Below are 20,359 nucleotides of genomic sequence, written 5' to 3'. Positions count from 1 at the left end.
TGTTTTTTTTTTCCCCCTGGATTTAAAAAAGCCCAACTAGATAGTAAACTAGGTTTTGCCATGTCAACCTTGTCAAGCCTGCAACATATTTTGTGCATGCATGTTTTGGCAGCCTGAAAAATACCAGTCCACAAAGCATTAACTTATTTTTGATAATGAGATAATAGTGAAAGTTAATATTTAACTACAGTGTTGCAGGATTTTTTACATGTGGCTTCTATTTATAGTGCTTAGACCAGTTCTAAATACAAATTTGATAGCTAGTTTAACTTTTTTTGTTTGGTTGTGAAGTCAGTCTCAGCAGCATGCGCCTCGTCCAGAATACACATGGTTGTTGGCTGAAAACAGAGGAATGGCACTCAAATGCCACTTTTCAGTGCATGTGTCTCAGTCCTAGGGATGGGCGTGCTTGCTCATGGTCTTTTCATGCAGCCAGAGGGAGGCTAACAGTTACAAGGTCTTACAGCAAAGACTAGATTGAAAATTAAAGTCAGTTTTGTGGTGAAGTCTTCTAACCATGTCAGAATACATGTAGAAAAGTTACTTAGTTGCAAGACAGAGATGTAAAAGAGATATTGAAATATCCTGATGCTACTCTGTGGAAAATTATTAATATAATATTATGAATACTGTGCAGGAAAGCTGCAAGCAAGATTTTGTATCTCCCAACTCTTTGATGTTAGATGACATTATGGAGTTGGGAAATCTAAGCAGATCACATCAGCTGAGAAACAAGTTATTTGACTAATCTGCGGATGGCGAAGGCTGGAAAAGATCTAAATGTCTCAGAATAAAGGGAACTCCTACTGAAAATAAAAGAAGTAGTGATGGAGAAGTGGGTGGTACGTGGATGCTACTAAAGTTGATTTAATCATGTTGAGCATTCAGAAGATTGTCATATGATTAACAAATAATATTTTAATTGTTAGTGTATTAGCAATTATTATTTACTTAGCAAACTTCCTTCTTCCCTCTCCTAATGGGGAAAAAAAAACAGAACTGTGATGAAAGCAAGTTTGGGAATAAAAGAGCTAATTGTTCCTGACTAAAGTGCGAAGTTGAAGGGTAGATGAAATTTTTCAGCTTTGCATTGTCTCAGGGGGCTTTAACTTAGCATTCTCTTGATGTGCCCAGTGGACAGCTTGGAGGGTCTTTTTTGCTTATGGCATAGACTAAGGAACAATTTAGTGCAGAACACTAAATTTAAAATCTTTTCCAAGTTAATTTACTGGCATTGAAATGGAGTCAATGTGTGCCCTTTTGCATATTTGAAATTCCGAGCTTGTTTTGTGACTGCAATGTTGCTTGAGCCTTCTCTTCAAGCTGAGGATATGTCCCTTAAAGGTGAGCCATGACTGAAAGGCTTTAGCAAGGCCTTTCAGCTTCCTGGGGGGGAATGGAGCCATGCTTATACTGCTTTTGAGCAGGACAACATCTCCCAGTGGGACACAGTGGGCACAGCCTGCTTACTCCGAGGTAAATAATATAAGAGACACCATGTCTCTGCCTCACCTGTTTCAAGCAGCTTAAGGAAACCTGTGCCTTAGGTTTCCCATTATGATGACAAAGTCAAAGTTTTCACACCAGGAGGAAGTGCTGTGTTCTGTGTCGGTGTTCACACAGTAATACGTGGCACCGAGCATTTGTGCTTTATTATTAAGGCTGAAATACCAGACTAAAAAAATATGCACTTAAAAAATTAATGCAGAAATTACACCGCTAAGACGTGCACATCAGAAAATTATGGTTTTCAAGGAGATGTATTTCAGCAACTTAAACTATGGTAAACTTCAGAAACTATTAAGGAAACTTGTTAAGTCCAGGGTTATGCAGTCCTATACTATTTTGTGAGGATGGGAGCTGTTTTCATAGGTTCATATTATACTGCACAATCTAATTATATCTTTCTTGGAAGTCAGCTAAGCACATGTCCTCTGGCTCATGTGCCACCTCCTCTGTCTCCCCACTCCTCTCCTTCCCCATGCCCTCAAAACCTTTGTCCCTGTGGTAGTATCAAAAGTTGTTTTTTTGCTTTACTTTTCAAATGGTGTGTTGCCCAAGTGGTCTGTCATGTCTGTTAAAACAATCTGACAATTTCTGTGTACATGACCTTGTGTTCATTGTTCACAAGTAATTTTTCTGGGCTGCAGTCTTCCTTGGCAGGTGTCTGTTGTGGTCAGAAATGGTTTACTGGTTTCTGAAAGTGAAAAGTACAGAAAACGTTGTCTCCAATGTAAGAAAGACAGATTGGATAAGAAGCTGAACCAAACAAGCCCTCTCGTCTGTTGAGTTAGCAAGCTCCAGTGTATGGGGATACGAGCCCCAGATTTGTTAGGAGTGGGAAGGAGGCAGATGTTGAGCTAAAGGTCTTACTGTGGTACCAGCAATATTCCTCTTGCCACCTGAGTAAAAGTTCGTGCAAATCCGGATGATTATAAACCTCTCAAAATACCAGTGTGTACTTGCTCAGTAAAAATTTTGTTTTGAAGTATTGAGGTTCTAAGCGCTTAGGCACTGGTCAAAGATTTCAGCAAAAGCATCCACTTATGATAAAGCTGAGCAATGTTAGATGTACTTGGCTTTTAGAGGTCTAGCATCATACAGAGAGGAAGTAGCTTGAAAGTCAGGTGTTGACTCTGTGTTGTGTTGAGGCATTCCAACGTAGGTGTGGTGTAGGCTTATTTGAGTAGCTGTTCCAAGAAAACAAACAACAAAACCTCTCAATAACTGGTTTGTTGTTTTTCTTGTGTGTTGTGTTTTTAATGCCTCTTCTGGTTTACAGTCCATTTGTGTCTGATTGAAAACATAAGAAAAGTTGTTGTTTGGAGAGGTTTGGTTCTGAATGTGGCTGGTAAAAAAAAAAAAAAGATAAGATTATTCATTTTTATATCTTATTCTCAAGTCTTCTAGGATTAAATTTATTAGTTTTCTACTCTACCTAATTTTCTTATTTTCTAACATGATCTTGATATTTCCACCCAGCTGATTGTACTGATGGTCACAAAAATGCCATGTGCTCTCAAGAACACTTTTTTGACACTTAAAATACAGATCGGGAGTACTTTGCCCAGCTATGATCTCAAAGGAGAGGCACCCTTACTCTAAACCCTGAAGGTTAAATAGTTGAAATGCTCTCATGTTGCCATGGATGAGAAGGAGATACAGAGATGCCTGTGGCACTAAACCCGCCCCCAGCTTTAGGTGTTGCAGTTGGAGCATTCCTCTGGGAGGCTTCTTCTGCAACCTCCCTTGTGTGGTTTTACTGCACACTTATTTCCTGTAGAGTTGAGCATCACACCACTTTCTGGGTCTCATGCACTTTCTTTAGCATTAAATGCTGACAGAGTGTCAAGTTTGTGGGGGGCTGAGGAAGGGAGGAGGGAAATTATGTCCTTTAGCAGTCTAGAGGGAAATCTTGGTACAGTGGTGTCCTGTGGCTGTAATTATGAGTACTGCTCAGATACTTCAGTTCTGTGAAAAGGTAGGTATATTGTATTAGAACTACTGACTGCTTTGCTTTCCTATTTGTTTTTGGGGTTTTTTCCTAATAGTGCTTGGTCTGATGACTTGGAGCTTTTCCTCCAGGAATAAGTACCTGGAGACTGTTCTGCCTTTTTAAATGTATATTGTATGAGAAACAGAACTGTATTTTTTTATTATTTTATGATTTTTAAAAAATAACTTTTGTACAGTTTGTTGGGATTTTTTAGGAAAAAAAACCACTCTAAGATAATATGACGGCATCACATATTTCAAGTCTCACTAGAAAAGATGTTTGTATAGAAGATGGATTCTAGTTCTGTGTAGGGTAAATTGACAGGGTTTGGTTGATGGAACAAGAAGGAGAGGAACAAAGGAAGACGAGACCTAGCATACTTCAGTGATGAAGAATCGATTCTTATTTTCATTTATTTGTCCTAAAATCATTTCCTAATGAGCAGGCAAGCTGGTGGCTTTTCCCCAAGCAGGGTTTGATGCTGCTGTGGCATACATGATACGTAGAGGACAAGGCTCCCCAAGTGGGACCTTCACTCAAGGGATTGGGAGGTCATAGGTGGTTTATTGAGACATCAAGATGGAGAGTGTGAAGGCTGACACAGCAGCCAGGTGCTGCCTGCTTGGGGAAGGACCAAGGCTGCAGCTTCATGCCCGGTTTAGGGCCTTCCACCGCAGCATCTCTGGTGATTCTCTGGTGTCTTCTTGCTGAAACCCCTGCAGAGAACAGTCACAGCAGAGATACAATCCACCTGCAGACTGTTTGGGGAAGGGGCTGCTTTCTTTCAGCAGCAATCTGGACATCGAGCATTGGAAGCAGATTGTGAAACCACAGTGTGGGAAGATGGGGGGGGTGTGTCCAGTGCCCCTCTCGTGGGTTTTTCATGCCACTCTGGGTTAGCACTGTACCAGAGAATCTCTCCTGCTTTCTCATTGCTCCTTTTTAGGACAGAAGGGTTTGCCTTGCATATCTTGTGATAAGGTGGTGAAGGTAGAAGCAGCCAAATCCTCAACAGGCATCTTACCTTTCAGCAGTGGGTATTCAGTGTGCTTAGGTGCCACAGACAACATTATGGCCACTGGAGTGCAAGGGCTTTTGAGACAAGAGCCCTCAATTCAGACAGCTTGTGTTTCTAGTTGCAAACATGCAGCAGACTACTTTTATAACTTATAGCAGTGCAAATACTGAGGCACTGCATGAGCCCTGTCCAGATTTTCACCCTTTGTAAAGAAGTTACATGACGGTTACTATTTGGATGTGTTACCTTTTGCCAGGTGTTTTCCCAAGAATCCCATATTTTAAATAGTCCTCCATCTTTCCATCAATTATAGTGATTCACAACATGGGTGGTGACTCACTGATACCAGTTAAATATTAGGCTCCTGAAGGTGTGACTCCTTCAGCTTTGACCAAAATATCCTGTCACAACATGAAAAAACACTTGCAATACATTGCACATCTGCATAGGTGGCAAATTCTCTATGTTGCTGTACTGCTATGAAAAAGAGGCTTTTGCTCTTTAATGTTCCTTTTCCACCAATATATTTTAAATATAGTTATTTTTGTTTCAGTATAACAATACAGTTCTTTTTGTTTAGCAAGTCACTTTATCCGATCTCTTTCTTGTATTGGGAGGATGGATGGAGGACAGAAAGACATACAAAACCCAGAGACACACAGAGAAATCCCAGGGAAAGGTCAGAAGCATTCTTTCTTCAGGCTTGATGCTGTCGGCTCCCAAGTGGGATACCAGGGGATTCAGCCAGAGCAGTTATAGGATTTAATGGTTTCCCTGCTTGTAATAGATTAATCTACCCTTTGCAAGAGGTGGTAGAGGATTACTGTCCAATCTCCAGCCAAAACGATCTCCTGGTGCAGATTTACTTGGAGTGCCACTTGAACTGTCATCAGCTCTGCCCACCCCAGTGTTTTGTTCTGCATGGGAACTTGGCACTCCTTTTTCCTTGGAGCAAATCTGAGTGTCATCTTTGCAGGATGAAACTACTGGTGCTTGGAGCAGGACCTGCCACAGCTGTGCTCTGGCTCTGGGCACAGCTGTGCCGCGTGGGCACATGTCACCTCTGTCCTGCTCTGCCAGGCCCAGGTGTATGTAAGGAGAGAGGAAGCACTGCTGTATAAAGGTTTCTGCTTTATTTCTAGCTCTTCAAAGATGAGGCTTTTCCATGGGGAAGGGAAGGGGGAACACAGGTCTCTGGCAAAATCTCTGTGCTTTCAGTATGACAAAGCTTTGCTGGTTTGCTCTGCTGCTGTGTTAAGATACGTGGGAATGATATGCTCACTATTAAATATATATTTTGTCCTATTAATGTCATCTTTACCTGAGACTGCTTTTGACTCCAGCATCCATTTTTTTCCCCTCTCCTTATTCTCATCTCCCTCTGCAAGTTGAATGCCCTGGTGGCACCTACAACTGTCCTGCCAAATTTATTTTGGGTAACTGCTTCATGGTGACCTCTCTCTGGTTTGTGACAGCTGCCAGAGGAGAAATCAGGATATAATTCAGCTCTTAGTACTGAGCAAGTAATCTGGGGTCATGGCAGATTCTCTGGAACTGCGTGTTAAAGCAACTGTTGATATATTTCACTATTTGTGTATTTACAAATTTGGAGGGTTTTGCAGAGGGAGATATTTTGGGAAGGTCAGGGGCTGCCTGGTCTGTCAAGAGTCTGCCCATGTGGGCTTGGAGGATCAGCTCCAATTTCTGCTGGCCTGCAGTGAGGCTTTAACAGAGGGCAGGAAAGGGCCAGATGCAGGGTTTGCAAGGAAATAGATGTTTTTGTTTTCAGAGCAGCTGGGGAGTTGGACAATAGCCTCAAAAACAAACAAACAAAGGATGACTTGCAGATAAGTTATCGAGAGGAGTGGGTGTGTTTTGGGCACCACTGAAGGACAAGCAGAGAGACTGACTTTTCTCCTGCTTTTAAACTCTTGCTCTCTGTGCCAGTGTGCCAGAGGGCTTTGACATCTGTTGTCCTGGACCGAAATTTCACAACAGCCCTTCATGAGATTTTGGCTCTTCCAGCCATGAGCCTTTGCCCATGTGTAATCTGGTACTGCGCGTTCCCTGCATGGGGCTTGTGTGAGGGCCGGCTATCGCTGGCTAGCAATAGCAAGCTGTGAAAATGGAAAGGCACCAGGATATCTCCTTTTTATTTTTGCACTTGGAGGTCACTACTGTTCCTCTGACATCAACTAATATAAAAATGAATGATTGAATTTTTAAATCTGTTTTGTATAAATATAAATATTTTTAATAATTTTTTACAAAAAAATTATTTCTTTGCTTAAACAAGCATATACACCTTCTGGATTGTGAAAATGAGTCTGGAGAATTTTAAAGCCTGCCTCGCCTCAGATGTATCTTCTGAATTTTGTTTTGTTTGTAGTTTGTCTGGGCAGATATTTTTGTTTGCTAGCTGGAGATTTGTTCTAGAATTGCTAGTATTGGTAATTGCATTTCCTCTACTTGCTTCTGAAAAGTCAACATTTTTGGAGAGCAATCCACAGTGCCTTGCTGAGTTCTTTGCTGCAAATTATTCATAGCTATTTGGTGGAAAAAATCCTTCCTCGTACTACTTGCTTATGGTTCTTTAGTGTCTCCAGTCTGTAGGGTGGAAGATGAGACATATATGTCCCAACTTCTGCAAATCAGTGCAGTAGGAAAGTCAAAATACATTTAACTTAAACAAAAAGCCTGAGCCTGAGTGCTGGCACATTTCTTTAGGCCACAAAATTGTTATACGTCTTGGTGAGGTGTATATTGTGGCGAGGACATCTGTGGTGTTGGACCAGAGTCTTGCCTTGTTTGTGGAAGGGCTATGCGTCATGGAAATGCTTAAAAGTGCAGTGCACCTAATTGAACTCTTTTGAGGGAAGTTTTTTTTGAAGTTGCATCTGACCTTTAAAAATAAATTGCATACTTCTACTTTGTGTTTTTCATACTATGAAACCTCAGTTACTGGTGTCAGAAAGGCCACTCCTATTACATTACACACAAGCAGCCATTTATTCTGCATTTATTTCAATTCTGGACTATCTGACTCTCCAAAGTTAGCTGTACTTATTTGTCATGAAAAGTGTGTGGCTGCCATTACCATCAATATTTGAACACTTCACAAACCACGGGCAAACATATCTTCTTACATTTATTCAAGGGTATAAGAGTAACTATCCACACTTTACACATAAGAAAGATTACGTTACATGTCTGAGGGCAATGAGGATGTTGGGCTAAAGCCAGGAATGCAGTCTGGTTCTTCTGGTTTCCTCTGCCTCAGAGGAAAATGGCTTGGAGCTTAAGGAAGCCTCACTAGAAACCTTCTTTTTCCTATCTTTCTCCTGGGAATGAGGCAGTGGCCTACTTAATAACAGGTTACCTGAAATGGTCCATTTCCCCTTTCTTTGGACAGAAAGGTTAATTTCAGTTTTAGCATAGCTTTATTGTGGAGGTTCAATTCCTGTCTGGTCTCTGAGCTGTGAAAAAGTCACTGTGGGGCTACTGTCCCAAGAAGTTGCATGGCTGCACTGGGACTTCCAGCTGCCCTGTCAAGCTCCACGTCAGGACTTGTCCTGACAAGCTGTGCCTTTATTCAGTCTTCATCTCCCTTCCACCATGTAGGGAAATCAAGATGCTTTTCTGAAAGCAAAAGCATCTTGACACTGTGAGAGCCTGGAGCAAATGGCCATTAGGGGTCTGTAGTAAATGAGCTGCTTTTCCTCAAGTTTTCAAGCAGCCCTGAGGAGATTAATTGGAGCACTTGCTCTTAAATTGTCAGACTTGCTGCTGGTGGCTTTCTTGGGGCTCTGGTAATAGGTGTCTGGGGCTGAGATGGTGAGATGCTCCAGCAGCACCAGTGGTACTGCCAGTGCCTGATGGAGATTTCCCCTTAGGCTAACCTCCTGTGGCCTGGAGAGAGGGGGACCCTTAATTGTTGGATATTGTCATCTTATAATTAAGGATCTGATAAAACTCACTGAGGTAAATGAGTACTTGCATTGATTCTTGGGGTCTGGGGTTAGACTTGAGGGGGAAAGCTTTCCTCTGCCATCTCCTTGCACTTGTGCTAGGATTGACCTTTGGATGGAACTCTACACCATATTAGAATGTTTAAACACATCTGAGATATTAATTTATTTCAATTTATCTATCTCTTTTTCTCTTTCAGTGGGATCTTGTTTGTGATTCTGCCTGGAAAGTCCACATTGCTAAGTTCTCCCTGCTTGTAGGATTAATCTTCGGCCACTTGATAACAGGATGTATAGCCGACTGGTAAGTGAAAAATCTTTTAATGCAGTGTCACTATAAATAAATAACAGTATTAAATATTGTTTTGTCTCCTACTTTACATTCATTAGGAACCTTTGCATAATGATTTTTAAGGTTCTGAAACAATCATGATGGACAAACAGTGTAAAAGTGTGTTAATTGCTCCTGACTAATTTACGTCACGTTAAGTAGCACAAACTGTTTGACACTCGGCTTACTTGTTTCCCACTGATACAATTTATTGCAGCTGTAAATTAAGTATTTTCTAATTATACAAGCGAAGCCTTTAGTTTAGGGTTGATTTTTGTTTTCTTAACAAAGCAAGAGGACCAAAAGAAATTGGAAGCGGCATTGATTTCACTGAATACATGACTAATGTAATGGGAGCCCTGTGCTTACACAGTACCTTTTGGTGAGTTGAAGGCCATTTTTTGCAAACCTTTCAATTGTTCTTTTTTTAAAGTTCTTGTTAGGCAAACATTGTGATGTAGTGTTAAGGATTTAACGCTGACTTATGTGCTGCTAGTATTGGGGTATTAAACTTAAAAAGAATAGATCACAATTCCTTGAATTGAGGCAGTTAAAGCATTGGTGAGGATTCAGCTTTAATTTAATGATGCTGATGATTCAGCTTTAATTTAAAAAGGTGGTCTTGTACTGCAGAAGGGGGGGAAAATTACATGGATGACTCAAACGATTTCAGCGGAAACTTGAAGCATCTGAAGCAATAGCTCTACAGTGCTGTCCCAGTCACTTCAGTGCCTTCTAGCACAGTTGCCAGTGTTGGTGCTTTTAATGGCTCCAAGTTAACTCTTTTGCCATTCATTAAAACAGGAAAAGAAGAAGAGTTGCCTTTTTAGGGAAATCTTATAAAACCTCAGCAACTTGCCAGCCAGTTGGGAGAGAAAAGGCCCTTGCAACACTGCAGTAATATGGATCAAGCACTCCTAGCAAAATTGCATCTTAATTCCTGACTAGTCACTGAAAATTTTTGGGCAAGAGACAATTCATGACTTTTCAGTGAAGTAGGGAACATGCATGAAATACAGTTGAATTTGATTAAAATACCACAGTAAAACGGGGCTCTAAGAACTCATAGAAAGTATAGAGGGGAAATGAATGAAGGAATCTTACTTGGCTTTCCTAAAATGGAATCAGTGTGGAGAAAGCAGACTTATTACCAAGTTAGGAAAGTGCTGCTATAATTGACAAATAAGCCACAAATAAGTGAACAACTTGTTGCCTAAGGCACTGGCTTGGAGAGAGAACTGCAGTAAGTGGATTTAATAGCTGTCTGCCACCAAAACGAGCATCCTGTGCTTCCATCTATTTCTGTCCCCAGTGTGTACTTTGTGCTGCCACATGAGCTTGTTGGACCCCTCTGCAAGCTGCTTAGCTGAGCTAATGCAGCATAAAATTACCTTGATTTTCAAATATCTAGAAATGTTTAGTGAATTTAGGAGAATTGGTTTCCAGCTGTGATGCAAAGGAGAAAAAGTAACTTGGTGGCTGGAGGGAACAGTGACCCTTTTGTGGAGTACTAGAATGGACGTGGTTTGCTACCACCAAAACTGGTCCTCATACTCCTGTTTGGTCCACATTGCCAGCTGATGCACCTGACAGAGCAGGACTCCTGTGCTCAATAGTTTTTTTTTGCTGTTTAGCAGTAGCATTTGGGGCTGATAAAAGAGGACCTAAATGGAATTTACTTTGCTATTTAATCGCATCTTGTGATTAAAGGTGTGGGGTTGTGTAAAGAGATGGATACAAAGGGGTTGTACAGATTGTACCTGATAGAAAGAGAAAATTAAGGAAAAAGAATGTCAGTCCCAAGCAAGAGCCAGGGACATTAAACAGTAATGCATAAAAAGTGTTATAAAAATTCAAAATCTGTTTTCATTTCACTTATATACCACTCTCCAGTTCAGATAATTAGAAGATGTTTTGGGGGTTTTGTGCCATTAGGGGCTTTGCTTTTCCTCTTTGAAAGAAGCTTTTAAAGCTGAATGAGGCCAAGCCATAGAGTGTATTAAGGCAATTTGCTAAGTAAACTGAGTGCTCCATGTTCAAAACACAGTAGGTGTGCACACTGGGACGGCTCTGTGTGGAAAATCTATAGGAGGAAGGTCTGCACACATGCTCAGCTGTGGGATGGCCAGCTGTGTCCAGTGCCTGAATAAGTTACTTGTTCCACAGGCAAAGAGTGCTGCTGGCAATTCTGCCTGCTCTGGACAGAGCCTGTTGAGGTTTGTGTGGAAAGTTTCCTCCTGGAGCAGGTGGGCATAGTGTTCATGCAGCACCAAGACAGTAGGTCTGTACCTCTCATTGCCCTGTAGTGCCCCTGCTTTGTACCTGGCTCTGATGCCTTTTGGAGCCTTTGAGTAGTTCCAGCCCCAAAGGCAAGAGAGAACCTGCAACGAATGGCATGGGAAGGGCAATTTGATCAGCTGGGAGAGCAAAGCTTGCTTATCTCTGGGTGGCAAGGTACATGCGTAGGAGTATGGGAGGAGGAGGTCTTGTCCTCAGCCCATTCACTCTCTTCCTGCAGTGCAACTCTGACATTAGGAATATCTTTTTGATGTATTTGCTTATCATACTGTGTAGGGGCTGCAGATTCTTCAAAAGCCCGTGGTTGCTTGTATCCCTGGTTATTTACCTGTGCAAGCAGCATTTAGCATTTGATCTAGATAACAGCATGCGGTGTAGGTTGAGACTTCTGTGATAATCTCTCTCTGGAACAGTTTGGATGGCAGCAGATAGCATCCTGGGGCTGTTTTACCAGGGAAATTGTGTATGGTTTAATTTCTCACAAGCATTTCCATGTACTGTTAGACAAATAATTATGTCTGCATATAAAAGGCTTTTTTTAATGCTGTAAGACACCATCTTGTCAAAACACTGCTGGATCACCAAATATATGGCTTATAGCTGCCCTGGAGCTTTGAATTTCTGAGAAATATGCTGCATGCCTTGGTGAAGAAGATGACTAGTTTTGTGCTTGTGGGGAAATGCCTCTTACCAGAGGGCTTTTCTGGCCTCAGTTGGTTTTTACGGGCTCAGCAGGCTCTTGGATTTTCTGATTTTTTTTTTCATTAGCAGCAACCATTCATTTGTGTAACTTGTACAATGGTAGAAGAAATTCTGTGTCCTTATGATGGGTAACCTTGAGTACAGGGGGTGGGAGGAGGGGAGGAAGGGAACTGAAGTATGCTAAGCATGAGGTCTTTTTCAATCAACATCAGGGAATGGCAGGTCAGGCTTGTGATGAGAATTAAGTTCCTAATTCTGAGTGTTTGCATAATGCCTTTCATCTGCAAAACACTTCCACAAATACTAATTGGTATGAATTACAGCTTGGCATAACAAAAATGGGGCTGCAAAAGTCTGTGCAGATAGCTGATAACACAAAGTTCATAGGCTTTTTTTTTTTTCTGTATTTGATGTTTTACATGATTCGAGGATTTACATCATTACCCCTCCCTGCCCAAGTGCTATGTTCCATAAATACAAAATCTGAAGCGCAGATAGCAGTGACTCCCCATGCCCAGCATGTCCCCAGTATGTTGTGGATCACAGAACCAGGGATCTCGTGTTCCCACTGCAGCTCACCTTCCAGGGTGCTGTGCTTGCACCCTGATGAAGAGCAGCCTGCTTTGACCTTGCTTTCTCCAGCTTGCATGTTGGTTATGTTTTAAAAGCTTTGAATGTCTAATGCCAACAACTTAAATCTTTGAGGGGCCTCACAGGTGATACTATAGCTGAAAATAATAATAAACCTGTTTTCATGCAAGCAGCCTTGATAATACTTTCTTAGGTGTGACTTTGAAAAAGCCTGAGTGATGATTGGTGCACTCTTCCAGTTCCCAAAAATGCAAAAAATTATAATGATGTCTCTTTTTCAGCCCTTCACTCCTTACTTTATTTGAAGTACTGCAAAATCCGAAGTTCTAATTGTGAATGCATATGTATAATGTATTTTATAACTGCTGGTGACAATCTGCTGAAATAATTGAATAGAAATGCTACAGCATATGAAACTGGACTAAGTTGTGAGATTTAAATGATCTTTATTGTGCTGACATTCAACCTGATGGCTGGCTTGTAGCTGACAGTCTGCTTTGAATGGGTCTGTGAAAGCTGCCTACGAAAAGCAAGTTCATGTATTCTTTGTGAAAATGGCATATGGAGCTGACTAAAAGGGATCCTCAGTTCCACTGGAAAACTTGTGGGAGTTGACAAGTTGAAAAATTTTGGAAATCTCCACATAATGATCCAATTCTTGCTTAAAAATAGCCATGCGCTCTGGTGCTTCATATCATTCTCCTTGCTCAGAAAAAGGGGAGAGAAAATGGAATTATAAACACTAAACATGTGAATAAGAGAAGTTAAAAATGGCATGTTCCTTGGACATGAAAGAGACAAGCTCTGCAGTGGTTGCCCCCACGTTCAGTGGTAGCATAACTCTTCCTCTTCATCAGCACTGTACCAATACACGCAACTACAGGTTGCAGCTGCAAAGGAGGGCTACAAGTCCCTGTCCCTGTTGCCTGTAATGGTTTTTGAAGTGGCTTATTCCTCACCCTACCCTCCAGTCAAGCTAGTTTTGTGGGTCTCTCCAATGGCTATGGGGATACAATGGGAGGGACCTGGAGCTCACAATTTTCCTGTGTTATTATCGATTCTCTAAGGCTCAGTGAAGTGATCTGAGCCCTGTTTTCAGTCTGTGTTTGTTAGGCTTCTCCTTGACAAATGAGACCAAGAAAAGTAGTTTCTTGAGCTGGCTGTTCTTGTAGATGGGACTGAAAAGTACATGTCTCTTGGGAAGAGGAGACCTCTGCAGCTAAAAATACATTATGCCATGCAGTTTATAATACCATATATCCTTCTGTGCTACCACAAAAAACTCTGAGAAGTTGATTTTCATCTCCAAAGGTCTTATTTATGGCCTTACAGTAGTTTCTAGATGCTTCCTTGTTTATCTTCATTGTTTTGAAAATGCTGGTTGAATCAAGCACCAATACAATGTGCTGCTTAATCCTTTCTGAGATGGACTTGTCAATGCAAAGCTGGCAGAGAAATCTGGGATGTAGTAAGAAAAAAAATAGAGAAGAATGAAACAAACATTAAAAATGGGTAGCAGTATTTGAAAGGGATTGCCTGACTTGCTTGACTCTTTGCCAGTTTTAATGATCCAGCATTATGTCCATCCTGGATTTTAACACTGTTTCTCCATACTTCCTTATTTTTAGGGTTGGTCGACGGCCTGTACTGCTCTTCTCTGTCATATTCATTTTGATATTTGGACTGACTGTGGCACTCTCAGTGAATGTGACCATGTTCAGCACACTCAGGTTTTTCGAGGGATTTTGCCTGGCTGGAATAGTCCTCTCCCTGTATGCACTGCGTGAGTATTCCTTCACCGCCCATACAAACGGGTTTTTATTGAGTATGTGGTTTGCTGTTCTCTGGCTTCCTGCTTTTGTTCAAACAGATCAAACCGGAATCATATTGATTGCAAAAGTTTTAGCCTGAATTTTGCTAAGGAGGATTTTGCAGCTGTCTCTTTAGGTTACTACAAAGCAGTCTGTGAAGCTGTCTCAGAGTTCATTTTAAAAGTTATAAGGTGGTTTGGGTTTGTCTGTTGTTTGTTAAACCTAGAAGTTACTTGGGTCGAGGCCGTAATGTGTAATGGGAGTAGATTTCACCCTGCAATATTGAGCTCAGTGGGAGACTGACCACTTTGGCTGCCTCTAGCAGTTTGCACTCTGGCACTTTTTCAGAACTTTCTCTATAACTTGCAGAAATATCCCGTGTCCCTGCCTCAGGATTGTAAAGTTACAGCAAAAGTGTATTAGAAGACCATGAAGTCCTTTTATCAACTCTTTTTTATTTTTTGGTTGTGTAATTTTGGGTTTTTGTTTGGGCAGTGTTGTTGTTTTTGTCTGCTTCATGAGGAGAAAAAAAAAATCTCTGAGAGAAACTTGAGGGAAAGCTTGTAAGAAACATCTTCATTCTCCCGTCTGGGGTGACTAGTAAATTTGTGGCCAGAGCACTTGAAAATCCCCTCTGGAGGCCTTGCCTTTGGAGGTGTATCCACTATGCCACCAGCCTAATCTGTGTCCCTTGGATATGTTCCAGGGAGCATCTTCTGCTTCCTTGGCTGTTTGTAATTAACAGGTAGCACCACACCAACCAAAGAAAACACAAAATTTTCTCCTCTTTATTATGTCTCTGGAAAAGTATTATCTAATTATATCCTGGAAGTTGCTGTACAGATCTTCATAAAATTTTATTTACTTCCTATTGTGGATGGTCTCTAACCCATCAAGATTTAGCACAGTATCCTTACTTTGCCCAGAGTATTTTGTAGTATTAAGTTTCACAGTTTTTGTTTTATTTTTGGTCTGTGCCATGGGGACAGAGGCTTGACTGCAACAGACAAGAGTTTGTTCTATATTGCACTTCATTGTTATACCTGACATGGTATCCAAGATACATTATTTTTTAATTCTCTTGCCTTTGCTCTTGTAATCTCTAGTGAGAATCTTATACCAAAAAATGAAACTACCACTGAAGACACTTACACTTGAAGTGAATTACACTTTTATTGGGAAGTAATTTAACCTGTGTGGCTTCCATGGGAGGGGGCTTCAGCAATTACCAGTGTGATGTTCACCTGGATGATGGACTTGTCAGGATTTTTCACAGCCCAGTTGCAGCATGTTAGTTTTTCCTACGTGCTGAGGGTTTTTTTCTAACTTTTAAAAGATTGTAACTGATGATTTTCATGGGCAAATGCCAACTAAGTAGAAGTTTGATTCTGGACATTTTTATGATTGGAGTGAAAGAGTGTATGTGTTGCTTTAGACCAGACAATAGCTTGTCAGTCCAGGCTTTCATTCAGAAAATGGCATATTCTGGTTGCTTCATGCACTACTTGGTCAGAGCAATAATTCGAGTCTGGTATTTTATCCCCACCCCCTCTAAAATTCAGGTGTTTGCTATAACCACTACTGTCTGGATAGACAGTGCCTAAACAGAGCTAGTAGGTGTTAGGAGAGATCCGTGTGAAATTAGCTGCTGAACATCAGCACACTTCTGTGGAGGTGAGAAAATGTGAAAGATGCAGCACCTGTGCCTCTAGTAAATCTTCTGACCTTCTGTCTCAAGAGATGAGGAGAGTGAGTTTTTACTGTATTAAATAATTTAAACAAAAACGTAGTTGCCGCCTTGCTGTAAAGTACTCGGAGAGAAGTGATCCCTAAGGTCTCAAGAGAATGGGAGTTGTAGGGTTTTCTGTTTGGTGGTGGTTTTGATTTTAGTCCTCATAAAATCTGTTAGGCTTCCTCTCAGTCTTTACTTACTATCTTTTCTGCTGGAATCAGAAAAGTGCGTGGAGTATTCTTATGATTCATAGCTTCTCTTCCCTTTCCCTTAATGGCCTTGATTTCTTCCCCTGGAGATTTGTTGCCCCTGAACTCCCAGTTGGCTGCCCTGATCAGAACAATGGAAAGTGGAAAGTTTGACCTGTTAGTGGCAGCCATTAGCCAAAATTTCCAAAGCTACTGTGCAGAAGAAAACTGCATAGGCTTGCATAGCCTGCAAAGGTAATTAGTCTGCCTCTGGGATCCTTTTACACTGTGTTGAGCTTGCTAGTTGTGCTTGGATTTATGGCCTGCCTGGGGGAAATTGTAAATAACAGTTCAGGATGCTTTGGGAGTGAGAAGAACACCAAAGTGCTGTCTTTAAAACACAGAGCTGCCAAGATGGGGTTGCCTTCACCATCCAAACCACACTCTTCTTTGTAACCTAGTGCTGTTTTCAGAGCTGTGTGCCCCAAGGTGCAGAGTGTGCCAGGGATGCGCCCTGCCTTCCATGAAATAACTGCACGGAGCTGCTGTGCTCCTCTGCGGGCTTTCCTCAGTGCTGTGCTGAGCTCGCTTCTTGTGGCCTCCAAGTAAAGCCTCTTCTTGCTTGGAGCTGCTCAGAGCTTATCTGAAGGAACCACCTTGGGATGTTGATTTGTTAAACTGAAAATTTTTCCTGCAGCTGCCATAGTTTTGTTGGAAGAGGTGTTTCAGGTGAAATTTTTAGTGAAGGTGCAGGAAGAGACAGGCTTGTGTAGGTGATAGTGCTTGCTGTGAGGGAGGGAAGCAGAGGAGCAATGAGCCCAGGACTTTCACCTCCTGGCTGCTCTGGGTCCTTGCATCATCCAGGAGAATGAAATGCAGCAGATCCTATTCCACTAAGCAAACACATGCAGCTTTGAAAGGCTTTTCTTTCATGCTGATGTGGAACAGGAGGAGCATTTATTGTCTTCCAGAAGTGTTTTCCTGCCTGGAAATGGGTTTTCCTACCAATCTTCATGGGATCCTATGTTTCTCAGCAGTTAGCACACATCTTGTATGGTCAGGGAGGGTACAGTGTCTCCCAGTATGTCACACTCAGCAGCAATGTGATGCACAGAGCTGGAACTGCCTGCTGTGGTATGCCGGGTGGGTCCCCTACTATCCTTACTTAGCAGGTTTCTGCAGTAATGGGCCACCTCTTGTTGGAGCAGGGTGCTGGGACCAGTGGCAAAATCTCCTAGAGAGAGAAATGGTAAAGGGATGAGAAGAAGTGCTCTGGCCACGGTGGCTGGCAGGGCATGTATGGCCTGCCCAGCAGCTAAACGTAGAAGAGAGTATAGATTGGAGACTGGAGGAAGACAGGTTAAGAGAAGGCAAGGGAAAAGCTGTTTTTTTCTCAGAGTGCCTTCTGTTTGGTATTTGTTGCTGTGTGCATATCAGAGAGGAAGGATGAGCATTTTGCCCCTGTTAGCTCAGCACGGATGGATGTACCATGCGACAGCCTGCTGCTCAGCCCAAGGACAGGAGGTTTGAGTTTACCCATTGTGGGGAAAGCCCTAAGATGGCCCTGAGATGAATTGTCCTTTGGACACACTGAGGGGGAGAGGAAGAGGTGTGGGGGCCCTGAGCAGGGTCACGGGTGCCTGAGTAATGCCTCTGCTGATATCTGTGGATTTGCAGCAGCAGGCGAGGCGTGCCAGTCTTACTGCAGATAGCTCTGCTTGCTGTTGCAACTCACATGGGACCAAGTACACTCAGCAAATGTGGAAGTCATGGGAGAGAGCAAATCTGATTACTTGGAGGGTGGGGAGGGTGTTTCATCTGGGTCACTTTTGTCTCACTGGGTCATTGCCTTGGCCCTGACCACAGAGCAGCCTTTTCCTGGGTGCTTGTGGGGAAGGGCAGATGCTTTGGCTGGCTCAGCAGAGCTCCCTTCCTTAGGGCTCGTTGCCATCAGCTGACACCAGAGCTCTCATGGCTGAGGGCAGGAGTTCCCCATTCAGCCCTCTCTTCTCACATGCAGCTGCCCAAGTCAGGCTGGTGCCAGCAGCTGCCTGAGCCCTCTGCCAGGCAAGCCATCCACCTTCCCTCTGGAGACCACCAAGTGTGCCGTTGTCAGTGGGTTGTGCCCTCTGCTCTTGTCCCCTGCTTCCTCTGGGAGATCTACTGGGCACAATGCTGCCTGAGCCTGGGGGATACAGTGGGACTGGGGGCTCACACTGGGCAGGGCCATTAAATGAATGAAGGGGAAAAAAGCCTTCCCTTCCAGTTCTTGTCCTATGCTGTATCTGTTTCATGGTCAAAATCCCTGCTTTTGTCACTTTCTGGAGCCAAAGTATTTGGTATTAATTAAACTATTTAAGGGGAAGAAGAGGAAAGGAAGAGATATTTTTCAGGCAAATGCTCCCGGCAGGTTTAAAGAGCTTCCCATTAAAGTGCTGTCACTAATGACTGTACCTGAGCTCTGGCAGCACAAGCCACAGCGTGGATTTGCACACAATTGCAGGCTGTTCAGCACTTTCACGGGTGACTGAGCTACAGATTATGCTGCAAAATTAGAAAGTCTAGACTTGAATGAACTGGTAAATAAGCTCTAGAAATAGCTTTGCTGTAAAGAAGACGACATCTAAGGTTGGAGCAAGGAAGCAGGGGTGTCCCTCCAATGCATAGCTGGCAGAATGAGTGGGCATGTTTCTTCTCTCTCATTGTTGGGAGAAAAAAGGTAGAAACACTGTTGAAAATCATAGGTTGTATTTCAAAAGCCTGTGGAAGCTTGGCAAAGGCTTTCAGTTAGGATGTCCATCTGTGATGTATCTTTCTCATTTATAGCTAGGTCAGTCTAACCTGTTACTCCTTGTAAATTGCAGTGATCTGAGAGGCTAAATGTGGCTTCTTAAGACTTTTTTTTTTTAACTTGTGTCCTGGAAAGCTAGAGTAGAGTGCTAGAAAGTCTGCTGCTGACTGAAGAATAAGCAAGTGCCAAAATGGAGCTGCTCTGAGTGTTGGGCTGTAGTAATGTCAGATTTGTAAAATAATTTTGCTTCCAGCCAGGTGTTAATAGAAAGGGTGAGATTTATGTTTTTTTCTTTTTCTCCTTTATTTTTCAAAAGTGTATAGACTCTGAAATCCTGAAGCATTCCAAGTTTATAATTGATTTCATTCTCCATTTTCTTCTCATGACTCTTCAGTAGCAAGCATGGCCCTGGTAAGGCAGATGAAGCACTGGAAACAGCAGGCTCTGAAGCTATTCTGTGTAATCTGAACTGGCTCAATAAATAACCCTGCAAAGCATTCCCAAATTGTAGGATGTGGAAAACAGCTGATTCCTTTCCAGTGCATTGACATGTGAGTTAGCTCTGCAGTAACGTGGAGTTCTCTCCACTGACAGGTCTGTGATAAGATCAAGGTTGTTAAGCCACCTACCTTCTGTTTATGTAACCAGCCTTCCTTTGTCTGAGTCACTTGATGCAGATCTGGTAGGAGTGATCTCAGAGGGATCCACTGAACGAAAAATGCTAACTGGCTCACCTTAAAGTGACCATTAATTGTTGAATGATACAGAACCACTTTGCTTATATAGCCACCACAGGCTGTTCTATCATTGAGCCGGGATGTGATTTTATGGAAACAGCACTGCTACAATTTTCAATAGCTTTGTGGGAGAACTGTTAAAAAAAAGTAGTGTGCATTAGGAGCTCTCCAGTTGCTCAAGAAAAGTGCTGTGCATGCCTTTTATCAAGTGCCTGGGGCTCAATTTATGCAAGAGTGTAAAAGGTTATTAGAATTACAGTACTCTCCTTATAAGTATAAATCTTCCTGTTCTACGTTGCTTCCCTCACTACAGTCAGATCACAACTCCTAGTGGGCTGTCTCTTTTTCCTCAGTACTTCTGCTGAATTTCCTTCCCTTTTCTGATGGTCAGAGTAGGTAGGTAGGTGCCCTTTTGAAGGACACAATGTTTTCCATTAGGGCACAGGGACCCTCATCCTTATTTTAACTCCTACATACTGTCTTCTGGAGCAGAGGTGCCCTTGAAGCATTGCTAATATATTGTCCTGAATCCTTGAAAAAGTGTACCATTGAAGGCAGCCTACTTGAAATTAATTTATACCAAGTCTTCAAGTATGCCAAAGGAGAATAAAAGTAGGCTCTTTCTAAAGCTCCTTGGAAGGTTAGGTGATGTTTGCTTGATGCAGGTATTGCAGCAAATATAATTTTAATCAATTT

General features: G+C 42.2%; 1 protein-coding gene across 3 annotated transcripts in view; it reads left to right on the top strand.

Annotated features, from left to right (window-relative positions):
* SLC22A23 (solute carrier family 22 member 23) overlaps window positions 1–20,359 on the top strand; it is a 109,530-nt gene that overhangs the window by 9,440 nt on the left and 79,731 nt on the right. For all 3 annotated transcript variants that reach the window (XM_068198572.1, XM_068198574.1, XM_068198575.1), the window contains exons 2-3: window positions 8,683–8,786; window positions 14,033–14,187. In XM_068198572.1, the coding sequence (XP_068054673.1) occupies window positions 8,683–8,786; window positions 14,033–14,187 (259 nt within the window). The remainder of the gene's footprint in view (window positions 1–8,682; window positions 8,787–14,032; window positions 14,188–20,359) is intronic.

The sequence above is a fragment of the Anomalospiza imberbis genome, chromosome 1, assembly GCF_031753505.1.
Source record: "Anomalospiza imberbis isolate Cuckoo-Finch-1a 21T00152 chromosome 1, ASM3175350v1, whole genome shotgun sequence".
Taxonomy (NCBI): domain Eukaryota; kingdom Metazoa; phylum Chordata; class Aves; order Passeriformes; family Viduidae; genus Anomalospiza; species Anomalospiza imberbis.
The sequence above is the reverse complement of the archived record's forward strand: the minus strand, read 5'-3'. Positions and strand labels throughout refer to the sequence as shown.